The sequence below is a fragment of the Cyrtonyx montezumae genome, unplaced genomic scaffold (assembly GCF_038088225.1).
Source record: "Cyrtonyx montezumae isolate F1298 unplaced genomic scaffold, pur_monq_1.0 scaffold_6, whole genome shotgun sequence".
Lineage (NCBI taxonomy): Eukaryota > Metazoa > Chordata > Aves > Galliformes > Odontophoridae > Cyrtonyx > Cyrtonyx montezumae.
Genome location: NW_027072067.1, coordinates 2,832,225 through 2,854,170, shown reverse-complemented (window position 1 = coordinate 2,854,170; position 21,946 = coordinate 2,832,225). Strand labels below are relative to the sequence as shown.

Here is a 21,946-nt window from a genome sequence, read left to right as displayed (position 1 = left end):
CGTATTTAGATAGCAACCTTCCTCAAAGAGATTCATTGACATGTGATCAGATAAGTGCCTGAGATGAACAGGAGACACTGCTGTGAGGTTTAACAAGGACATTCTCACTAAGAACGGGATAGGATCTAGATCTTGTTTCCAGCACAGCCCTGCTAGGTTGCCAGATGTAACCATCCCTAAAATAAACCGCAAGATATACATCTCCTTCTTGACACCCCTGTGTACAGTACTGCTACCGAAGGGAGGAAAGCTAACAGAGGTCACTTTCATATCTGAAACAAGGTTATACGTGCAGGAAGGTTACTGAACACTAGGTAAAGCCAGCTCTTTGAAATGGACGTAGCATAGCACAGCAAAGTAAAACTGTCAGTCAAATTTCAGTCCTTCTGTCGTTTCGGTTTGCTTTGAGAGCGACTGACAGGCAGATAATTAAATAAAGATCAATTATACTGAAACCTTTCCTCCAATTAAACCTTTTTGACCTGGCACAGAGAAGAAGGACATGGTACATGTATAACACCTCTGGAACTCCACACAAGTGATTTTCTGTTTAAATCTATTACTCACCTCCAAGATTCAGAAGCTCCCTCACGGCAGACAGAACTAAGACATGGGTTACATAAAAATAACATAGAAATACATTAGAACAAGATAGTATCCTATAGCCACCAAGCTTTGTATCCAGACAAAAGAAAAATAAACTTCTTACCTGCTTCTTTCACAAGCTTGCCACAAATGGCTAGGGATCATTCTACCATCTTTACGACATACTAAAATAACCACTGATGGATTTTAGACTTCACGTGAACTATAGAAGGAAAGCCATGCCAACAAAGTAATGGTGGGAATTATAATAGAAACAAGGAGTTGCATTAACTGCACACAGACCAAAAAGTTTAGTTTATATACCAAAAATATATATACACATTCCAAACAACGTATTCTTTCCCTTCATGCAGTCGAAAGGAAAACAAACAAAATCCCTAGATTTAGAGATGGACAGAAGATTTCTATGCAAATTCTCTAATACTTTCAAGGTATATAAAATGGTCGAGAGAGACAACTTGACCCTAAAACTGCACAATCAAGACCAGCTGCAGAGTCCACATGGAATATCTCCCTTCCTTACTTTCACAGGTATAGCTAAGAAGTGGAAATATGCATTTACACGTGACCTCCCTTCTAATTCCTGATCTTTTACTGAAGTCCAAGCATTTTGGCTTGTACATAGATGCTAAAACTGCTCATTACAGAGGATAAATTCCAAACTTGCAGAGCATGGAGGCAACGTGGGAAAGAAAAGCAAAGCAGAAAAAATAGAAGACAAACAGTTCTTAGAACAGACTATCCCTTCACAAACTGTTCTTGCTTCTTCACAAATAATGCATTGCATTTCCATTTGAACAACCAAAAGCTTGAGTGCATATGACTTTTTTTTTTTGTACTTGGTGCCCAGTGTTTATCTGATTGCCTAAGATTTCATTTTCATGGTCCAAGTGCCTCTGTGCCAAGGTTTATCACTGCTGCTTTTGTGCCCGTTTACTCAGGTTAACTTGGCATTTGTTTTCCTGTGCATTGAAGAGTCACGGTGAGAAGTTGTCACGCTTTGCTTCTTTGAAAGGGCGAGATGCTGAGAGCACCTGCTGTCCACCCTCTCACAACTGAGTTGTCAGCCACTTCATTCTCTCAGAATTGTTTTGTTTAACGATCCAACTGCTCTACTGAAATACAAATGGTCCATGCACACCTCTGAATTTAACAGAAATGACCATCGAACATTCGGAAGCATTCAGAAATAACTTAATTCAGAAAAGGCACCAGAACATAATAAAGGAATTAATGTTCCTGAGCACACGACTGCTGCCCACCAAGCATTTAAGCATTATTACATTTACTGGTCCTGCAGCTTTTGGTACTTTGGTCAAGTTGATGAACACACACAGAGGGAACCTGCAACAAGCACTTACTGAAGCCAGTGGGAAAACTTGTTTTGTAGCATAACTGTCATAACCCAAGGACTGCAACAGAAGAAAAAAAATCATGTATCACTTCCTTACCCACGTTAAGCTATAGTGGATGACTATTAAATTATTTGTATCTCTAATTCCCACGTAGTTTACTAGCTGTTCAGGTTCATTTTTTTTTTTATGCCTTTTTGTTTGGGTCTGTGAAGAAAAAAAAAAAAAAGTAGTGGGAGTAGAATAAAACTCAAGCAATTGATCTTCACAATACACAAACCCATTCATTCTGTTTACAAAGTAGAAGAATCTCAAACACAAACAGCCTTAATTTAAGAAACAACAACAACCAACAGCATTCAGTGAAGATAAAAAGTATTTTCTTTTTAATATGTACTTAAGTCACAGTATTTGCTTTGAGATCATTACACCAGGTGACATTCTCACTGTATTCTCAAAGTATTTTCTAAGAGCCTGTCTAAATATTGAAGGAGGAAGCTTTAACAAAAGAAAAACAAACACTGTGCTACAGAACAAAAATCAAGCTAATGATCAACATTCTTCCCACTCATTTATATCAATGGTTGTACAACCATTTCTCAAAATTTAAAAGCCATCACAATAAGCAAATGAAATCAGACATTTCATTGGTTTGGACTTTTTTTGTTTGTTCGTTTTTGTCAGACCTTATCTGATGTCAGTAAAAGGTAACCATAATCAAATCTTACACATTTTAGGCTTAGGTCATTTTCACATCCTCTATCATTCCGGCAAAAAAAAATAAAAATAAAAATCATTAAGGAAAAACAATCTTTTAAAACAATCTCTGTTAGTAGAACAGGAAACATTACAAAAGAACAGCTTCCGATCAGAGCACACTGAAATGAAGATGACCTGGTACACTAATGGAATTTTTGTTAACAGCTATGTATATTTAAAGAGATTATTCAAGTCAAAACTCAAGAACTTGATGTGTGAAAACAGCTGATAAAGTATTAACTGTGTCTGGAAACAGGTTACACAGTACACACACGTTGATTCTTTTTGCAGTATTTATTTGCAAGATTGTCACACTGAGATTTCTCCTCCACAATAAATTATTTGCTATGATACAGTGTAGAGAACAGTGGTGAAATATTTCTTGACAGCTCAGAAGACAGACATACTGCAAAGGTCCGCATCTCTGAAAATGAGCAATGGAGACAACAGCCTCCCTGCATCTTCATTAGCTAGATCCTTTCTCCTCTTTGGCAACAGAACCTTCCACAGGAGTAGCTTCCAAATCTCTGCTTGACTTCTCTTCATTTTCATCCTCTTGAGGGTAAAGATCTGGGTATTTCTGCATGCATTCCTGCATAGCACGGAATTGGTCCACACAGTCTGATCCCTTTATTTCTTCTGTGCTATAGTGGAAACAAGAAAAGGCTGACTTGAACTGCTCCCCACAGGGACCGCTAGCCATTCCACCCAGACATGGGCAGTTCCAATTGATATCTCCATTGGGCAATATCAATCCTGAACAAATAAAACAGAGAAGTAGAGTTAAGTGCTCCTTTCAATAAATTAATTACATTCAATGAAAGCTGCTAGGAAGTATTAAGAATACCACAGTAGCTCTGTAGCTTCAGCAGTGCTAAACACCTACCATTTCCTGGACTGTTTCCTTCTCTCACTGATCTTTATGATCCATTATTGGGCACAACTGAGAATAGTTCTCTATCTTAGCCTGAATTAAGTCTTTTTCCACTTGCCAGGCTCTGTCAGGGAAGCATGCAAGCCTTAAAATCATGTAATATAAGAACTTAATTCCTGTATTAAGATTAGAATTCTTTTGAATCAAGCTGGATGAATGCTTTTTCATTGTTTTAAATGAACTCTGGAACACTAACACAGAACCTTTCCCCCAGAGCAGGAAATACAGAATAGCAAAAAAAAAAAAAAAGAAAAAAGAAAAAAAAAAAGTGATCAATTCAGGTAAGAACACAGTTAACATGGAAGTAGATTTTATCTACTGCTCTCCCCAAATCACAAGTCTGCCATAGGCAGGATTACTATCTTTAATTGTCCAAATTATCACTTATTTCAAACGCAGCCTCAGTGCACTGAGTCATAACTCATCGGTGCTTGCACTTGGGGAAGAAAACCCACTTGCCTGCATTGCAGGAGATTGAGGTTTGGGTTAGCACTTAATTGCTGACCTCACATAACCTATTCTTTCTCAGCTCACAGGATCTGTTGATATCATGAATGAAGCCAGAAACATCTGCATTTATGTCAGTATTTCCTCTTGCTGTAATGAAGTCCCACTATTCTACTGATAAAACTTTCTTGCACGTTATATACACCAAATAGTCCAATAAAAATCTTACGTGTGCCAATGATCCACAACATAAGATGACAGAAACATAGGAAGCAGGATTGAATGAAACAGTTCCGCACATCTGATCACTCAACAAGCTCTCTCATAAAATAATTTGTGTTTTTGCTTCATCAGTCCTTTGTGGAAAACATTTCAAGGCAATCTCCAAAATAAGATGACTGGAATGAGTTTGGACAAATGGGAAGACAGCAACTGGCTTTAAGTGCAACTCCACATGCTCTTTTAGCCAACTCTCCTTTCACACTTGTAATGCTAACAGAAACTACTTTTCATGCACAAATCTCACAGTGCTTTCTTTATATACACCTAAAAAATAACCTGAAAAATCTAATTGATGGAAGTAAAGATCGCAGTGAAAACCAGAGATCTTTTACATTAAATTCTTCCATCTACAACACACAATTGCAGACATAAGCCCTTCATAAGAAGGCAGCATCAAAACTGCTGCAAATGAATTCATCATTTGTTTCTATACTTCAATACATTGCAATGCAAAATGCTACCTTGAACCCGCCTACTTTGTACGCCTCTCCACTTCTTTTCTTTCACAACTCTTAGGTCAAAGTGACTCTACACATTCCTGCTTAGCCTGCTGAAATCCCTTAACACATAGCACAGAATAAAAAAAACAAAACTAACCCTTCATTTTATGCCAAGGGAAATGAGCATGGGTTTTCATGAGTGATCCCACAACTTCTCAAGTCAAGCATTCTATTAGAGTAGGAGCTAAATTAGAAAAGACTGTCTGTTGCTTTATACACGACAAAGCCCCTTCCAATTGCCTTTTAAATAAAAACAACAAGCTGGAGCTTCTGCACTTGAACACACTCTAGAACATTTTGCCCATGTGTCCTTCCTGCCCACAGTTTTCTCTCACATTAGATGTGGCTCATTCTGTGACGTGTGAATTGTTCTGATCTGCAGCACTGCAGCCTGACACTGCTCAAGTGAGAAGTTCTCAGGGAGCACTTAAAACATGGCAGTAACTAACCACATGCTAAGAATAAGCTTATTACAGTATTTAAACACAGAGTTTATTGTTCTGAATCATATAGTGACACAATTCCACTGTAAGGTGTCCCTGATGTAACTAGATTCTGTCTTTCTGTGTTCTTCTATAGTTCAGAAAGGTGATTTAACATGCTGTAATTATGGAATTGATAACAGAAAAGCATTATCACCTTTCATCCTTCACCACAGCCTTTCAATACCTGCAAAATACACACATGAGGAATGAACGAATAAGTTATTCAAACAAGGAGGAAGCTGTTCCTTTAATTTTTACTAATTTTTTATCCAGACAAATGGCACAATACACTATACTCACTGCACATGGAGAACGAGAGAAAGAACAAATTGGGACAGGGTGTCAAAGAGGGAAAATAAAGAAACACCTCTTCAGAGGCATCACAAGAATCGATTTTGAATCTTCATACCATGTATCTGTATCATGTTAGATCTGAGACAGGCACTCCTTCATCTTAAAATCCAGCGTCAAAAATAGCTGCTTTAGTTCCAGGACCAATATGCACCCACATGCTAGTGCTAGATCAACAGCTTTTGTTAATAGAAAACTATACTTTAATTATCCCCAAAGACCACGAACCGTTATAAGGGGGAAGACAGGCAAACTCAGAATGAACACATGTGACATCAACACAGCTTGCATGCATGCATTTACTTAGCTAAACAGCAAAGCTACTTTGTTTAGTTGTACATACACCACACAAAGTGACTTAACAGTTCAGTGAATGATAAAATCCCTAAGGCTTTGTATGTTCTCCAGATGTGGTTTCTAGAAAAAAAAAATGGTTTTCCTTCTCTATTTTGCAAGCAGTTTCCAGTTCTTCATAGGAAACAGGAAAGCATGGGGTGATGAGACACAACTGTGAACTTAGCAGTGCCATCTGATCACTAGAGGTCGTTACCTCTTCGCTTAACAGACCAATAATGGATTTCAAATTAGTCTGATACGAATTACAAATTCAGTTGTTGCTAAACTTCTACCTACCATACAGATTAGAGTAAATGCTTCAAGTTATGCCTCTTCAGACACTGCTTTCCACAAACCATTTGTATGTTTCTTCTTTCACCCAAGACAAGGCAGTAACAGATACCATTTGGATCTTATTGCCTGTAGGTGCCTCTGTGAAATTTTCAACAGCTGAAGCACCATTGCCAAGAGAAGAACGATGCCAAAGCCCAAAGCACAGACTGTTTCCCTTAAATAGGAAGACTGGTCACGGCTTCTTAGTGATACAACCTCCCTGAGAATAGGAGAGGTGGAGGAACTCCTGACAGCTATTCAATGCAGTTTCTAAACATCTTCCTGAAATAAGACACAGGCACTTGGGGGAAGGCTTAGGGGAGAGCAGAGACAGGCAAAATGCATCTTCTCATTTCAGACTGAAGGTTGTCAGGTTACCTACCTGCCAACCCTACCATACAGTCAAAAAGCCAGTGAAGGTTATTGCAAAGCCTGAACAGTCAGCACGCATCAGTTATTAAAGAGACAAAAATATCTTCCTGCAAGTTCAACTGAAGCTATGTTTAATGAAACAAAGTTATGAAAAAAGGTTATTTTAATGACATCAATTGAAACTACGTACTACATCAGCTAACAAACCATCCCTTTGCACTACAGCTTCTAAACTGTGCTTAAATGCTGCCCTCTGGGGGTCATAGAGCCACTTGCTTCTAGTTTCTTTGAACATCTCAGCCTCAGCTGATTTGAAAGCAATGAAATCACACAAAATGACAAGGCTAAATGGAGTGTAAGCATAAAGGCAACTAGGAAAACAATTCAAATCTACAGACATTCAGAAAATTTTATTTACATAGGCAAAAAGCATTTAATCCTGACAGGACACAAGATATTTCATCCATTAGAAATAACCTAAAATATGCTTTGTGCAACCAAAATATTACAAGTCACCCAGAAATATTCTGATCTCTAGTTCATCTGCAGGTTGCATATACTCTGCGTAAGAACTGTAACTGTCATCAAAAACTTGAAACTTGCCTCTTCTCAAGGCAAGATGCTTACTGTTGAAAAGTGTAATTTGGACTTGCCTATCATGAAATTGAAAGACTGTAAGTTACTGCTTGTTTTGCTTCTTGTACAGTGCAGAATAAGTTATATATATATATATAAAATTTACATCAAATAGGTTACTCAGAGATAACATTAAGTTAGGCAACTTGTGCTGCATGGAGGCAGGAGAAAAAATAGCAATGACAGTAGCATGTAACTCACCTCAGCCACTTTGGAAACAGTACTTAAGTCACTTAAGATACTTGAAAAAGACATTGAGAATGGCTCTAACACAAGAAAATAAGACAATTTTTTTTCTGAATATTTCTGGTTACTAATTAAAACAACGATCCATCAACTGATGTATGTGAACAGGCCACCTTGAAAGACTATCCAAGAAAAAAAAAAACACATTTGGAAAGCAGGTCATTTGTGATGTCCTAATTTGGAAGTTTAGATCAGAAGAGTCTGACTATATTTACTAAACAGTTTTCTAAGTTTACTGAATAAAGTGGGTGTTTACTGAAACAGTTGCCCTACTGTCTTTAAAAACGAATTAATATTGTCAAAATATTATACACGTGGTATACCCCTACTTCCATTCTGTTAACTACTCACCGTGTTCTTCATAAGGGTCATCTGGATCATCTGCAACCAATTCAGCACTGCTTGGTGTCTCATGGTCCTCCTTAGTCACAAATATGATTTTGTCTTTTCCTGTCGTGTAGGAGACAATAAGTAAAAGATCAGGAAAAGCTGAGTGTTGCAAACTAGGTTTGCAGCAATTGTCCCAGGGTTAGCCCAGAGTGTCGTGGGGAAGCATACACATATTCAATGTGAATAATGATATCTCGGTAATGATATCTCGGTAAGGCTGAGTCTAAGTAATTCATTTACAGAGCTGTCAATCAGAACACAGCAGCGAGATACTCAACACCATGCCCTGATGTTAATATTGAATGAATTCTACTTTACTTACTGAGCATCTTCAATTACAAGTTGCTGGTTCACAGGAAGGCGTATATAAAGACAATTGGAAAAGCATTCAGAGGGAAGGTAAGAAAAAAAAGACCTAGAAATAAGACCTAGGAGAAAATCAAAATGCTCTTAAAAAGATCAAGTAGTAATTTATCTATGAGAATAGTGAATAAATTGATCCTGTTGTCTTTGTACCACACTCAGGTAACTGTAGGAAGTTATTCTCAAGATTCAATAAGAACTGAGAAAGTCATAACCAATTAGAGATTTACAATAAATATTTGCATATGGCACAGTTATGCAATGCAAACAGATGTCTACAGAGACCGCACTGAAGAGAAATGTGATAAGACAGGTATTTGTTTCTAAAGGAGACCAGAATCAGCATGTAGGAATCACAGAAGCAGCAAAGGATTGCACACTATTCCTGAGCTGAGGCAGCATTTAACACATACTGTAGAGAATTTGCTTTTTAAACACCTCCTTCTCCTGCTCTTTCCCTTCCACAGTGGAGTCAGGAACCAGCACAGTGTAGTGACAGGAGCTGGGTGCAAGCAACCCAAAATGAAGCATCTTAAATACAATGCTACAAATCCCACATAGGTAGTAGAAACTTATTATTAAAAGTCACAGCATCTTGTTACACAGGAAGGAGGTGGGGAAGAGGTGAACATAAAAGAGTTTGGGAAGTGTTATTTGAAAGCACTCATTACAGAACAACAGGTCACCCAATTACTTGTTTGAATATACAGAAACTACTGAATTCTTTTCCTTTAAAGTTCTAATTTTCACAGCAAAGTGTTGTAACTGCAGATCACTGTACAGTTTGGTGAACTGCAAAATTAAAAAGCTGTTTTGAAACAAGCTCAAATTACGACTCTCTTAGGAGATTAAGCTCTGTTGAAGGGGCTAGACAGAAAAGGACCAAAAGTGAAAGGAAAAAACTATCCTGAGCTGTAGGAAGGGTTCAGTAGGATACTCATTAAGATCAACAGTCTCCATTACAGAGTCATGCCATGGTTTATAATAATTATGTGGATTAAATACTAAAGGGCATCTCAGCAGTTTAGAAACAAGCTATGTTGGAAGGTGCTGCAAACATTACCAAGGGCAGAAAGCCAATAGAGGAAACTTCCTGCTCTTGTGCCACTCTTTGATTCTTTGATTTTACAAAGCAGTTATGAAGGGGGAGGAAAAAAAGGCTTGGCTGGCAACCAGGGCACAGTTACCCAACAGCTCTGTGAGGCCTAAGGGACCGCCCTAAGGCAGACACATGCAGAAACAAACATCTAACTGAAACTCTTCTGAATGCATAACTCAGCATTCACTGAATGGAAAGACAACGGGTAAGCTCCCCAAACACTTTCTCTCATTCTCCAAATTCCAAAAGGCCATCACAGTGACAAAGCACGTTAGAAGTCAGCATGCTCTCGTCCTTCAGTGTGACCTCCACCAGAAAACATTCAGCAATCCCCTTTACTTAGCATTCAGTCATGTCTTTAGGCTCAACCACGTGTGAAAAGCAGATAAACCCCGGATTCTTTCCAGAAGGGAAACTTTTTTTTGTCAGCAATGTGGCATTCCAGCCAACTTTACAGCGCAGAACAATTAGGGACATGAAAGGAAGTAGAAATGGATAAAACATCACCACTATTAACTGAAACACGAACTGTAACCCTGTCCCTGCAACTGTAACACAAACTATAACTGAGATCACTGCAACTATCATTTTATAGGGTGCCATAAGGCAACTTTAAGGCAAGTTAAAGACGTAAAGCAAAGAGAATCATAAGTTATCACGGTTTATAATCTGTACTCAACGTGCCAAGCTTTATCTTTCTCAAACAGCACTTAGAACCCTTGCAGCTTGAAACTCCAACCGCTTTGACAAAAAGGGGAAAAAAAACACAATCCCCCAGAGCAGAAAGCAAACGAAAATCGCTCGTTATCACAAGCTGTGCAGCTCCGTACATTAACAGCCCCAACCCGCCCTCCTCAGCGCTCTCCCTCCATGGGCACCGGGGGAGCCCGCGCGTGACATTGCGAGGTCGCTCCCGCGCACCTTCCTGCCTGCAGTAGGACATGGCGGAGCCGCCCGCTGCCTCTCCGCTCAGCGCACCCCAGATCGCCCAGCGACCCTGCAGATCGGCCCCGCTCCTCGTCCCGCAGCACCGCCGCACAGCTCCACGCCGTGACCTCTAACCTCCGGAAGCACGCGCTGTTGATCTCTGACCTCCGGAAGTACACGCTGTGGACCCTCCCCGAGGCGGGAAAGGAGCAGCTAATCCGAGCAGAGCCTCGGCGCTGGACTACATCTCCCAGAGTGCTTTGCGCGCGCAGCGTGGGAACCGATGTGAGGCGGCTGTGGCTGTGGGCGCGGCCGTTGGCGAGCGCTTCTTGTCGGCGGGCTCTGCTCCCTGCGAGGGAGGGAGGTCGAAGATGTCGAGGAACGTAAGTGAGAAGGAGCTGTGGCCTGCGCGGGGCGAGTCTGAGGCGAGGGGCTCCGCGCTGCTGTCGGGTCCCGCCTCCTCCCCTCGCTCTCTTGTTGCTTCTTGGCTGTTCCCCTGCACCCTGGGGTGTCCGTGCTGTAACGCGGGCAGCGGTCGTTCTTTGTTGCGACGCCTCTTGTCGTGCTCCCGAGGAGCGGTTATTGTGTGCTGGGGAATGAGATGTGTTATTTATAGCTGTGCTGTAGCTGGTGTGGAATGTGGGAGTATTACTCAGTTTGTCGCGGCCCGAGCTGGCTGTGGGTACCAAATAGAGACGGACTGAAGGGGTGCGCCGAGCTGCTCTTACAGCTGCTGCTTTCCCTTTTAGGGTTTACTTGTTGACCATATTTCTGCTATCAAAAGTGTGACAAGGCATTTAATAAGTGTGTGGAGGTGCTACTTTGCAGAGGATCAGCTCAGCAAAGCTGAAAATCTCCTTTTGGTACAGACCGTTGTCTTCTTTTATGCCAATGTTACATTTTTGCTTTATCTCCAACAGTTTTCTGACACAGGAAGCAAAAAAGAACATGTCAAAATCACAAGTGAGGCCAAGCCAGGCTTCCTGGAGAGGCTCAGTGAGACTTCTGGAGGCATGCTTATAGGACTCGGGACATTTCTTCTGTCCTTCTACCTTCTTTTTAGCAATGAAGTAAGTGAAATACTGTCAGTGTCTGTACACAGCTTTAAAATGGTGATGCCAAGGTGACATTCAACTAGTTTGGTGTGTATTGGCTCACAGAAATGGTCATGCTGAAGTGTTATTACTTCATCAGTGGAAAGAGAGCAGTGTGCCTGGAGAGTCTGATGCTTACACTTGGGATATAAGAGTGAAATCACAGGGCCGTGGATGTTCTTGCAGTAGGACAGCGTGTGATTAAAAACACTGGCTGTGTAGATGGGAGATAAGATCCCAGACCAGTGTGCTCATGGGGAAATAGGCTGTAGTGCTATTGAGGGAAGCTGAATGAGGCTGCCATGTTCTTAGCTCTCTATCCTGACATAAAATAGGGCAATCATTTCTAGTGCTATTAGAATTTTCTTAAAGGAATTCATTTTCAACATTACGAAGTTGAAGGTGTTAATTATTGTTACTGTGTCTTGGTTTTAGACTTGGAGAAAGGAGAGTGGAGAACTGCGAGTGTGTTTTGAGGTTATACCTTGAGGATGAATGTCTGAGAAGTCCTTGGGGCCTGTGGATCACTTGTCTTTTACCCTTTTCATAAAATAATGATGTGCCATTGATTCTCTACAACTTGATTTTGCTTTGCTTGACTTCAGGGACGTGCTTTGAGGACAGCTAAATCTCTTGATGAGGGGCTTTCTCTTGTGATCCCCCTTGATAGCATCCACAGCGTGTCTCAGCAGAATGAGGGGAGACTAGTGCACTTAGCTGGTGCTTTGAGCACATCAAAGGTAAATGAAACTAGCATCTTGGGGAATTTCAAGTTTGGAGGGGTTGGAGTGTTTGAATTAGTGAGGTATCTAGCATTTGTACTGACTTGTGTTTTTCTTATATTTCAAATAGCCTTTGTTTGATCCCAGCTATGGGCTGTCTGTCCAGGCTGTCAAGCTTAAGCGCAAAGTGGAAATGTACCAGTGGGTAGAATATGAAGACTCCAGGTGAGTGAAGCAGGTATTGACAAGTTGTTTGTAGGGATGTTGTACTAACAGGGTCGTTTGTAAAATGTATTCTGCGTTGAGTTGGTGTGTGTGTTCTGCTTTGGTTCTCACTTTATCCTTTTCCTTCACAGGGAGTATGAAGAGAATGGTGAGATCAAGAAAGAGACAAAGTATTCGTACAGTAAGTTGATCAACAGAAAACCCTTTTGTTTTTATGCCTGTAACTTTGGGCTTTCCTGTATATCTATCTTGATCTTGTTTGAAGAACTCTATTTTTTTGTTGTGAAAGGAAAGAAGTCTATATGAAGATATAAGCAAAGATTCTGTTTGCTAAGCAATTGGAAGTGTGTTGAGAGTTTTAATGTTCACATGAGCTAATGAAAACCTCCTCCTGTGTGTTGTGGCATTTGGCAAATGATTTTTTGGCAGGAGAACTGGGAGGATAGTTCTGATCTACCTCATGATGGAAAAGTTCTCTGAGTCATTGTATCTCTGGAGCTTCATTTATCCCCAGCTAAAGCACATGGGCATGTAACGTGGGTGTGCAGTCATTTCTGGGTGTGATCTGAAGAATGTTCCAGCTCAGTGAAGCATGAGACTCTGCAGCACAGAGATAGCTAAGAAGCAAAGCTAGTGCTGGATGTGAGCTATGAGGAACAGCCATTAAAGAAAAGAAGTGAAAGAAAAGCTGTGCCCTCACGCTGATGGTTTCTGTCCAGTTGAAGTCTGTGTATCATTGCAGCCAGAGCATGCACAGCTCGTAGCTCCTTTCCACTCCAGTGGGACTGGAAGAGAGAATAGGAAGAATGAGAGCTTGTGGAGTCTGACACAGAGGTCACTTACCACTGTGGGCAAAACAAGCTTGATTTGGGGAGGGCTAACAACATATTGTCAGCAAAATTAAATACTTAATGAGTGATTTGGGTATTAGCAAAACACAGTTGCTCCTACTGTTCCCCAGACTCAGATTGACTCCAGGCATCTCTGCCCTTGTTACTGCTTCACTCTGTGCCTTAAGTGAGGCAGGGAGCATTGTGGGCATGTGCTTACAGTCAGCACATAGTAGTTTCTCTCTGTTACTCTTTACTCCTCATGCTTCTTCCCTACTCCAGTGTGGGGAGGCTACAGATGCCACCCCTGCAGCCCTTCCCACAGGTACCAACATCTGAACACATAATCCTGGTACACCAGAATATCCTTTACAATGATCCTCACTCCAGTTTTAGCCAAACTCTCTTCCTTCCTCTCTTCTCCTTTATGGAAACATAGAGAGTTGTATTTAGTTCAGAGACTGCCCCAAAAAAGGGACTCTAGTATTGTAGGAGATGCAGGAAACCTACTTGTACCTATAAGGAATGTGCTCTGGGGGTGTGGGGAGGCAGCTGTGGCCTGAATCAAGGCAGTGCTATGCATCTGTGACAGTGGCATGTACAGATAGCCTCCTGTTTTACTGGACTGCTCTGAAATCTGCTAGCTCTGGCTAGAACTCCCAGCTTTTCCTTGCTTGCTCCCAAAGAGAGGAGCCAGGAGTGGCAGTTATTTCTCTCTTCTCAACTTTCATGTTGTTTTCCTTAGATACCGAATGGAAATCCGAAGTTGTGAACAGCAGGAACTTTGATCGAGAAATAGGACACAAAAATCCTAGGTAATTTACCACGTGGCACAGCCCCTCTGGATTCTGTCTATGTTTCTGAGTGATGATGGCAGCTCAATGACAAATCTTCATGACATAGCAAAGTAAATGGAAACTTTGTCTTTTTGTAGTTGAAGAAATGAGGTGTAGGTAGGCTAGACAGCCTGATGGAACCAGAATCCAGTGTTCCTGATGGAGTACTGCTTATTCTAATGGCTGTGCATCAGGCTGCTCTGTTACCTGTGGACCACGTGGATTGCATATGGGAGAACTGACCGGGTTTCTTTTTGACTTTTATTGTCTGTTAATGTAGTCTGTTCCTATTTCTTCTATTAGAAATAGAGTGAGAATAGCAAGCACCCCACGAGCTTGCCATACCACTTGCATGCTGCTCTTCTAAGCTACAGTGTATGAACTCAGGCTTATTTATAGCAATTGCCCACATATAATCAGTTCTGTATTTCTCTCACCTGCAGCATTTTAATTATGCTACAGTGTGCCATTTTTAGTGCTTGCCATTCTCACAGTTGGGTTCCTTAGGATGCAGGATACCATTTGGCAAAAAAAAAAAAGAGCATAAGTGAAAAATACACCCAAAGAGATGGGAGAAGCAGGACTTGAGTGAAACTTAGAACTCTGCCTAATGCCCAGAGCCTTGTTTTGGTGCTGTGGGCTCATCTGAATATACTGTCCATTATTTGGAAGTGTTTCTTTGGGAAGAAAAATGAAGGCATATGTCTTTTTAATTACAAATTCCAAGTAACATAAACCTGTGAAGACGAAAGAGAATGGGAAAAAGGATGCGTGGATGGCATACCTTGTCTCTTTTCCCCAAACACTCTTTTTTGCTATTGAGCTTTTTCTCCAAGCATTCTCCAGTAATTCCAAATTTACACTTGAGTGTCAGAAATATTTTCTTTGTTAGTTGTAGTGCAGTACGTTCTTAGCAAGTGCCACGTCTAAGAGCAGTTCATCCAACTATAGCAGTACAAACCTAAAAGTCTAATTCTGGTGGATCCTTGCCTGAAACAGAACTGATCCTTGCCTGAAACAGACATGCTGAACTTTAGTATTCATATCTAGCATTAATGAGGCTTTAAGTACTGCACATCTTCTTCCTCCTGCCCATCTGTCTTACCTGTTTATGTGACTTAAAGAATTTTGAAAATAAAATCTGTTAATTACTGCTAAGGACAGTCCAGTAGGACTGCTTAGGAAAATGAAGTAAAGTTTGTAAGGAAAGGAATCCAGAACTAGGAATTTAGCTTCTTGGCCATGGGGGTAGAGGTATCCTTATTTGGATAAGGTTTGTGATCTAGATTTCTTTAGCAGAGAAGTTAAATATTGCAAGTATTCATCTGGGAATGTGATTAATTCATTGTCACTCAGCATGTAGGGTCAGTACAGAACAAGCTAGTGAATTCTTGTGATGTGAACGGAAAGTTAGTCCAGGTGATGAGGTGGTCATATCTTGACCTAACTTTATTTTAGTGGCTCCAACACTATAAAGTTAGGATGCAGTTTCTCAATGTATTTGTTTTCACAGTCATTTAGCTCTGAGTTTAATCCTGATGTTTCACACAGCACCTTTTATGTGCTTTATATTAAATACTGTAAAGCAGTAGTTTAATCATAATTATGGAACTAATCAGCAACTCTTTCTGTTCCCCAGTGCCATGGCTGTGGAGTCCTTTACTGCTGTTTCTCCTAATGTCCAGGTTGGCAGCTTTGTCCTTTCCAAAGGTAAGAATTGCTTTGTTCCGACTTTGTGTTGTTCCAGTAGCTGGAAAATAAATATCTTGCTAGAAAGAGGTGATTATTTCAAGTGATAATCAGGAAGCCAGCCTGCAAACTGGCTGTTAGACACCAGACCTGAGCTTGGTCCTATGTTCTGCTTAGGCCTCGTGGATAAGATTGATGACTTCAAGCAGCTGAGCTTGGCACACCTTGAGGATCCACATGCTGATGTTACCCGGGGAGGAGATTATTTTTACCACAGTGAGAACCCCAGGCGTCCAGAGGTAAGATGAGAAAGATAAAACCAAAGCAGCCATTACTATCGTGTGAAAAAAGAAAGCTGGGGTATGTTTCATTTCCTTTTAAATATGTAGAAATTGGAGTGCAGAGTGTTGCATAGGACAGGACCACTAGCATACTCCTTCAGCAAGAGTGACTCTTGCAGGAAGCTTCTGATCCTGCCTACACCTTCATTTTCTGCTTTTGTTTTTCTTGTTTGCCATGCTTTTATATGGAACGACATTGGATGATGCTGGGAGGTGGTTTCTCCTTCTGCCTTACTAGTACAAAGAAATAGTCGTCAGTTTGTGCTGTCTGCCCTTCTTTGCCAAAAATGAAATTGCAAGGGATGAATGTAGGTTCTGTTTGATGTTAGTGTGTTCCTGCAGCTAAATCAGAAGGGATATTGCAAGGAAACTTTTCAGCTGTCTTGTTTTGGCTATCAACTAGGCCCAGAAACAGATGCAGCCTGGAAATCCTACAAGATATCTTCTGGCTTGCCATGAATGCTCAAGAAAAGTGATGATACAAAAAAAGTGTTCCCACAAACAAAAATTTTCCTGTAATTCTCCTTTGTAAAGAATTCTTTCCTTGTTGATTTCCAATATTCTCCTTATTTGTAGGTGGGAGACCTTCGTGTCTCATTCTTCTACGCCGGTCTGAGTGGACATGACCCCCACTTGGGCTCAGCTGATAAGGTAGGTCTTCAGCTACTTGTGTTGTCCAAGCTCTGTCCCCAGCTCAGTAACCAGAAACATTCTTTCTTCCAAGGTGACTGTGGTTGCTCGGCAGAAGGGTGATCAGCTTGTTCCGTATCACACCAAGTCTGGAGATGCTCTCCAGATTCTCTACTCTGGGGATCTCTCTGTAGAGGTAAGATGCCACTCTAAATCTGTATAGGGTTGAAATTGCAGGTGATAATGCAGAGGCAGCAGTGGAATAAGCTTTACTTCTCCCTCACTCCTGTTACAGAGGAAGAGGTGTAAACTTTGTCTTTTCTCAATGCTGTATCTAGGTCAAAGCATTAAAACCTGTGTTTACCTTCCCAGTTTCTGCATGTTTTTGTGTTGCTGCAAAATGCTCTTAGCAGTATTTATTTGGCTGTCGTAACTTCTGTTCTTTTTTTCCCTTTTTAGAAGTAGCTATGGCTAAAGTAACTGCATTTTAAAAAAAAAGTCAGCTTGTGTTGCTGCAGTTGAACATCGTTTGCTCTAAGAACTGTTCCTGTGCCTTGTTTTGGTTTGATTTGCTTTTGGTAGCCTCCCACTTAGAGACAGACACATGCTTTTGAAAAGGTCATATGCAAAAACAGTTAGAAATCAGGCTTTAATTAAACAAACCACAGGAGCTATCCTCTTTTCAGCCTCTCCTAATGAGGAGTTTAGGCTTGTTTGAAGTGTTTATTGCTACTCTGACTGAGAGAGAACCTTCAGGCAGTGCATGATGCTCCAATAAATCCTGCGTGCTCCAACAATTTGTGATTCATTGACTCCTTTTAGTAGGTTGGTTTCCATTAGTGATTGCTTCATGCCCTCCTGCAGAAGTCCCACATGTCAGGAATGTACAGGATCTGCTAAAAGCAGATGAAAAAGGTTTGTTGTTTTTTTTTTCCCCCCGAGTTAAAAGAGAGTAGAATCATCTCTCTGCTGTGAGCTCTGGATCATCGTTAATTAGAATTTAGTTCATTGGAAATGAACTCACTAAAAATAAATGATAGTCCTTAGACATACAGCTTGTCAGTCAGTCACTTGTGGATGTGTGTTTTATTATTTCTTAGCCATCTGCATGTGTGTTTTTTAAAGAGGGAGAAGAGCAATCTTGCAAATGGATGCTTTAAGTTGGTGAAATACACACATACCATTTTTTTCTTTGCTTCCCTGCATACTGCTTGTTGTCTTTCATGCACCTTCAGCCATCAGTGGATCGTGTTGCCTTTTCTGTCTTGCCACAAGCATAACAAAATCAGGCATTTCTTCCATGTCATGTGTACTTACTTCTGTCTTATTTTCCACAATAATGATCAAACAAGTGCTAAAACTTCTATGCTTTGTGCTCATGGTTATAGAGAGTGCCTGAGCATGCATGTTTTGCTACCTTAATTTGGATAAATGCAGGTTTCCTTAGTGCTGCCCTTGGAAATCTCGTGTTGTGTGCTTGGATATTGATGTACAGGAGGCCCTGAGGAATGAGCTGCAGTGTATCTTCTGCTGTCAGCTCTGAGTTACTCTCATAACGTACTGGAAAGAGTTGGATCTCAAAGGAACTTAAGTACCTTTACATGCTGCCTGTTTCTTGCTTTCAGGAGGTGTTTCAGAAAGAGCATGAGAGTAACACCATGAAGACCTGGGCCCTCCGTGCAGGAGGCTGGCTGGCAATGTTTGTAGGCATCAGCCTGATGACCCGGATTGTTTACACTTTGGGTAGGTTGGTGACAAAGAGCTAAAATGATTTAGGAATAAGATCATAATCTGTACAGTGTTGCTCACATGTGAAATTAATGTACTTGGAGGCCAGGAGGAATCTTGTTTGATTTTTGGTTGGATTCAGTCTGAAAGTCACTATAACAATTGCAGAGGAACAGCAGCTTACCATTTATGGCTGCTGGTCTCAGAAGCTCCCAGTCCAGTGCTACCCAAAATTAGAAGCCAGAGCACAAGTTGAGCTGGTTCTTCGCAGTATTGCTCTTGTTTCTGCAGTCCATCCACTTTCTACACATATACAAGTGGTCTCACCTCAAGGGGTGTGAATTAGTAGTTACATAATCACTTGTCTGTGTATTCTGCGGTGCTGTGAGTGCAGCAAAGGAAGCTGTGGTTTCTTTACTGAATTTAGAGGGATGCTGGAATAAAAGCTTACAGAAAAGTAGGATGATGCCTCAAACTTCCATAAACTTTGAGCATCAGAGCTATCATTTTCTTTGGTATTCTGTGCACAGTCAGTTTTTTTGTTATCTGTATACAGGCAACTGCAAGATCTGATACCGCCAGGAATTGCTTTTTGCCTGCAAATATCCATTGCCCTCAACTTGTTCAATAGCTGCAAGATTAATAGTGCTGCCTCACAGGCCTTGGTTAAGACTTGATTTTGTATGACTTGCTGTCTGAAGAGATGATGATGCCATTGTCTCAGATGTTCAGATGTTACTTGTTTATCAGCTGTCTAGAGGATGCTCTCCTGAAATGCCTTAGCCAGTGCCCTTGATAATCAGTTGAGTGTGCCTCTTGATGGCAATACTTTGTGTGAACTCTGGGCATAAGCAAGGCATCCTCGTAAACGATCATCAACTGTTTTATCCCTTGTTTAATTCTCTCTGCAGTGGACTGGTTTCCTGTTGTTCGAGACCTGGTTAGCATCGGACTGAAGGCTTTTGCCTTCTGTGTGGCCAGCTCGTTGTCACTCCTGACCATCTCCATTGGCTGGCTCTTCTACCGCCCTCTCTGGGCGTCGCTGATCGGATTGCTCTCTGTAGTTCCAATCGTGGTCGCAAAATCCCGCGTACCACCGAAGAAGCATCAGTGAGAAAAGAGGTACTCGGGTTCTGCACTGGCTCCTGGTTAGAAGCTTTTTAAGTGCATTTCTGTTGAGGTTACACTGCTTACATTACATTGAGGTTCAGCAGCGTGAGCCAAGGTTTGGAGAGGGCCCTGGAGTGTGGCTGCTGGTAAATGTATTGTCTAGGAAAAAGATGACTATGGAATGCTGCTTGGAGGAAGTCCGTGGCATTGGCTTCAGGAAAAAAAAAACAACACACATTTGGGAGCATCTGTATTCATTATAAGTCAATGCAAAAGTACCATTTAACTTCCACTACGTAATAATTCACCCTGATTGAGAACTGGCAAATTCTCCTTGGCGGATGGGGCACCTTGTGTATTATGGAGAAAGTGCCAGCTTCATCACATGGACTGATGTGAAATCCTTAAGAAATAACGTGTGTGTACCTGCCTCTGACAATCCCTCCCTCTTCTGCCTTTTCTCACTCATACAATCATGTATGCTTCTTTGCCTAAGGTATTTGAAAGTGCATTGTTAAAGGAAAAACAACTTCTGACACGATTCTTCAGTAACTCGTGTGCTTCTGAGGCAGGGAAGATAGTCAGAAAGCCACGACTTTCCTCACCTTTGAAAAGAGTCTCTGAAGCTGATCTTGGTGAAGCACCCAAAATGAATTGCCTGTATTTAAGGAGATACTCAGAGGTCACTTGCCTTTAATATGAAAAATAAAACCTGCTGCCTTTGAAGTACAATTAACTTCTACAGTTGAATGCATTTTCTTTTAAAATATTTGGTGCTTTGCTGTTTGTAGTTTGTTCTTTGAATTTCACTTGGCAAGAGCAAGGAAAATATTCCACGAGGTTAAATAATGAACACTTTTTTGCCTGATTAGATTTCATAGACTTAGAGGCTTAAATTCTGAACTCGAGATCATGTTAGAGCAGCTTCCTGTAGTGTTGCAATGGCTCATGCTTACAGGTTTCTGCTGTAAATAGTTCTGGCGTTTAGAGGTGATGTTGTAGTGCTTTGAAGTCTCTCTAGACAGCTAGTTTGGCTTCCACGTGTGCCCTACATATGTTTTTTTTTCCCTCTTTTAAGTACACTAATTCAGTACCAAAATAAAGTCTTCACTGAGTGCACTTTTGAAGCCAAATTATGTGTTCCCCATACCACAGGAGATTTGCTTCCGTGTATGTTCAAGTTAATGTTTCCTAAAAGCATTACTACAATAGATGTCAGGTTTATAAATCATAAATGTTTTGAGATGTAGTAATTTCTATTATTACCTTTAATTTCATTCTTGTAGTCTAATGTTCTCAATTTCACCCTGTTCTGCTGGTGAAAGCAGTGGTAGTGAGTGAAAGGTTACAGGCAGGGCACGAAGCTGAGCTGTGTTAGTGACCCCGGGCAGTCTCTGTCTGCTGCTGACTTCTTTGTGCACTTCACTGAGGAGAAAAACAAAAGCTGTTCTAGCAGTGATGCAGGAAACTAGCCAGCGTTGCTGTATGGGAGATAAAGGTACAGTTTTCTACAGAAGTGCTGAGCTTTTTGTATGTTTAAGAAAATACAGTTTTCAGAAGGTCGGTCTGTTCCTTTTTGTTACCTTTAAGCAGTGCACACTTCATGTCCAGGAGCAATGACCAAGCTCGAGGAGGGTTGGTTTGTAACTTTGGCTGAAGCTTCCTTGCCTCCATAGGGTCACCTGAGAAGTATGAGCATTCAACTTGACAGGACTCAACTTTTTTTTTATAGAGGAGGCTTACTTATGCACTGAGCAGCTCAGAATACTTTCACCTTACATACCTGTCTGCATGCAGGAATGACGCAGAACAGAAGACAAACTTCCTGTTTCCCAGGGTAGGTAGCTTTGGCTCCTCCAGGATCACTTTCATTGCTTGTACACACACATTTCCATAGAAGCAACTGGAGCAGTGTGTTTTCTTGCCTGCTTATTTGCTCTCCCTTAGATTGTCTCTACTCTCCCTCTTTTGCGTGCTTGCTGTGGGAGAGCTGGCCGAACTGAGCGTGACTTGGTGCGTTTAAGTACAGTCAGCTCGAAGTGCTGAGTCACTGTGGTACAGCTGCTACCAGCTGCCTCTTTAGGCACATGAAGCATTACTGATGCCAGCTGGACTTGGATCCTTGCATTCAAAGTACCTCAGACTGCACCCTGCATAACCGTGCAGCTGTTGCCACAGAAGGAACTACGTCCTCTCCACTCCTTTGCGTTTCACCACTTTATGCAAGAGAAATTCTTTTCCTTTCCTTGAAGTCTTCTGCACAGTCATTAATGTTTTTGTTTTAGAAGTCAGTGGTTAAAAACTCAGGAAGATGACCTTTAAC

At 41.2% G+C, this 21,946-nt stretch overlaps 2 protein-coding genes across 2 annotated transcripts; one reads left to right on the top strand and one right to left on the bottom strand.

Annotated features, from left to right (window-relative positions):
* Window positions 1-2,656: 2,656 nt before the first annotated feature.
* CHCHD4 (coiled-coil-helix-coiled-coil-helix domain containing 4) lies at window positions 2,657-10,443 on the bottom strand. The gene is made up of 3 exons (XM_065749746.1): window positions 10,413-10,443; window positions 7,991-8,089; window positions 2,657-3,473 (listed from the first exon to the last, which is right to left on the bottom strand). The coding sequence occupies exons 1-3, from the start codon at window positions 10,432-10,434 to the stop codon at window positions 3,184-3,186; spliced, it is 411 nt and encodes a 136-aa protein (XP_065605818.1). The 5' UTR covers window positions 10,435-10,443; the 3' UTR covers window positions 2,657-3,183.
* A 314-nt stretch (window positions 10,444-10,757) lies between these two features.
* TMEM43 (transmembrane protein 43) lies at window positions 10,758-20,145 on the top strand. The gene is made up of 12 exons (XM_065749353.1): window positions 10,758-10,801; window positions 11,339-11,488; window positions 12,118-12,252; window positions 12,365-12,459; window positions 12,591-12,640; window positions 14,035-14,104; window positions 15,765-15,835; window positions 15,992-16,113; window positions 16,732-16,806; window positions 16,880-16,981; window positions 18,411-18,528; window positions 19,425-20,145. The coding sequence occupies exons 1-12, from the start codon at window positions 10,790-10,792 to the stop codon at window positions 19,625-19,627; spliced, it is 1,203 nt and encodes a 400-aa protein (XP_065605425.1). The 5' UTR covers window positions 10,758-10,789; the 3' UTR covers window positions 19,628-20,145.
* Window positions 20,146-21,946: the final 1,801 nt, after the last annotated feature.

Bases quoted from the DNA above. Each gene is read 5' to 3' on its own strand.
- CHCHD4 (XM_065749746.1), bottom strand. From the start codon at position 10,434: ATGTCCTACTGCAGGCAGGAAG. The intron at 8,090-10,412 runs GTGCGCGGGAGC...CCTACACGACAG, and splicing joins GTCCTACTGCAGGCAGGAAG to GAAAAGACAAAATCATATTT. The intron at 3,474-7,990 runs GTGAGTAGTTAA...TTATTTGTTCAG, and splicing joins TGACCCTTATGAAGAACACG to GATTGATATTGCCCAATGGA.
- TMEM43 (XM_065749353.1), top strand. The intron at 12,641-14,034 runs GTAAGTTGATCA...TGTTTTCCTTAG, and splicing joins AGAGACAAAGTATTCGTACA to ATACCGAATGGAAATCCGAA. The intron at 14,105-15,764 runs GTAATTTACCAC...TCTGTTCCCCAG, and splicing joins ATAGGACACAAAAATCCTAG to TGCCATGGCTGTGGAGTCCT.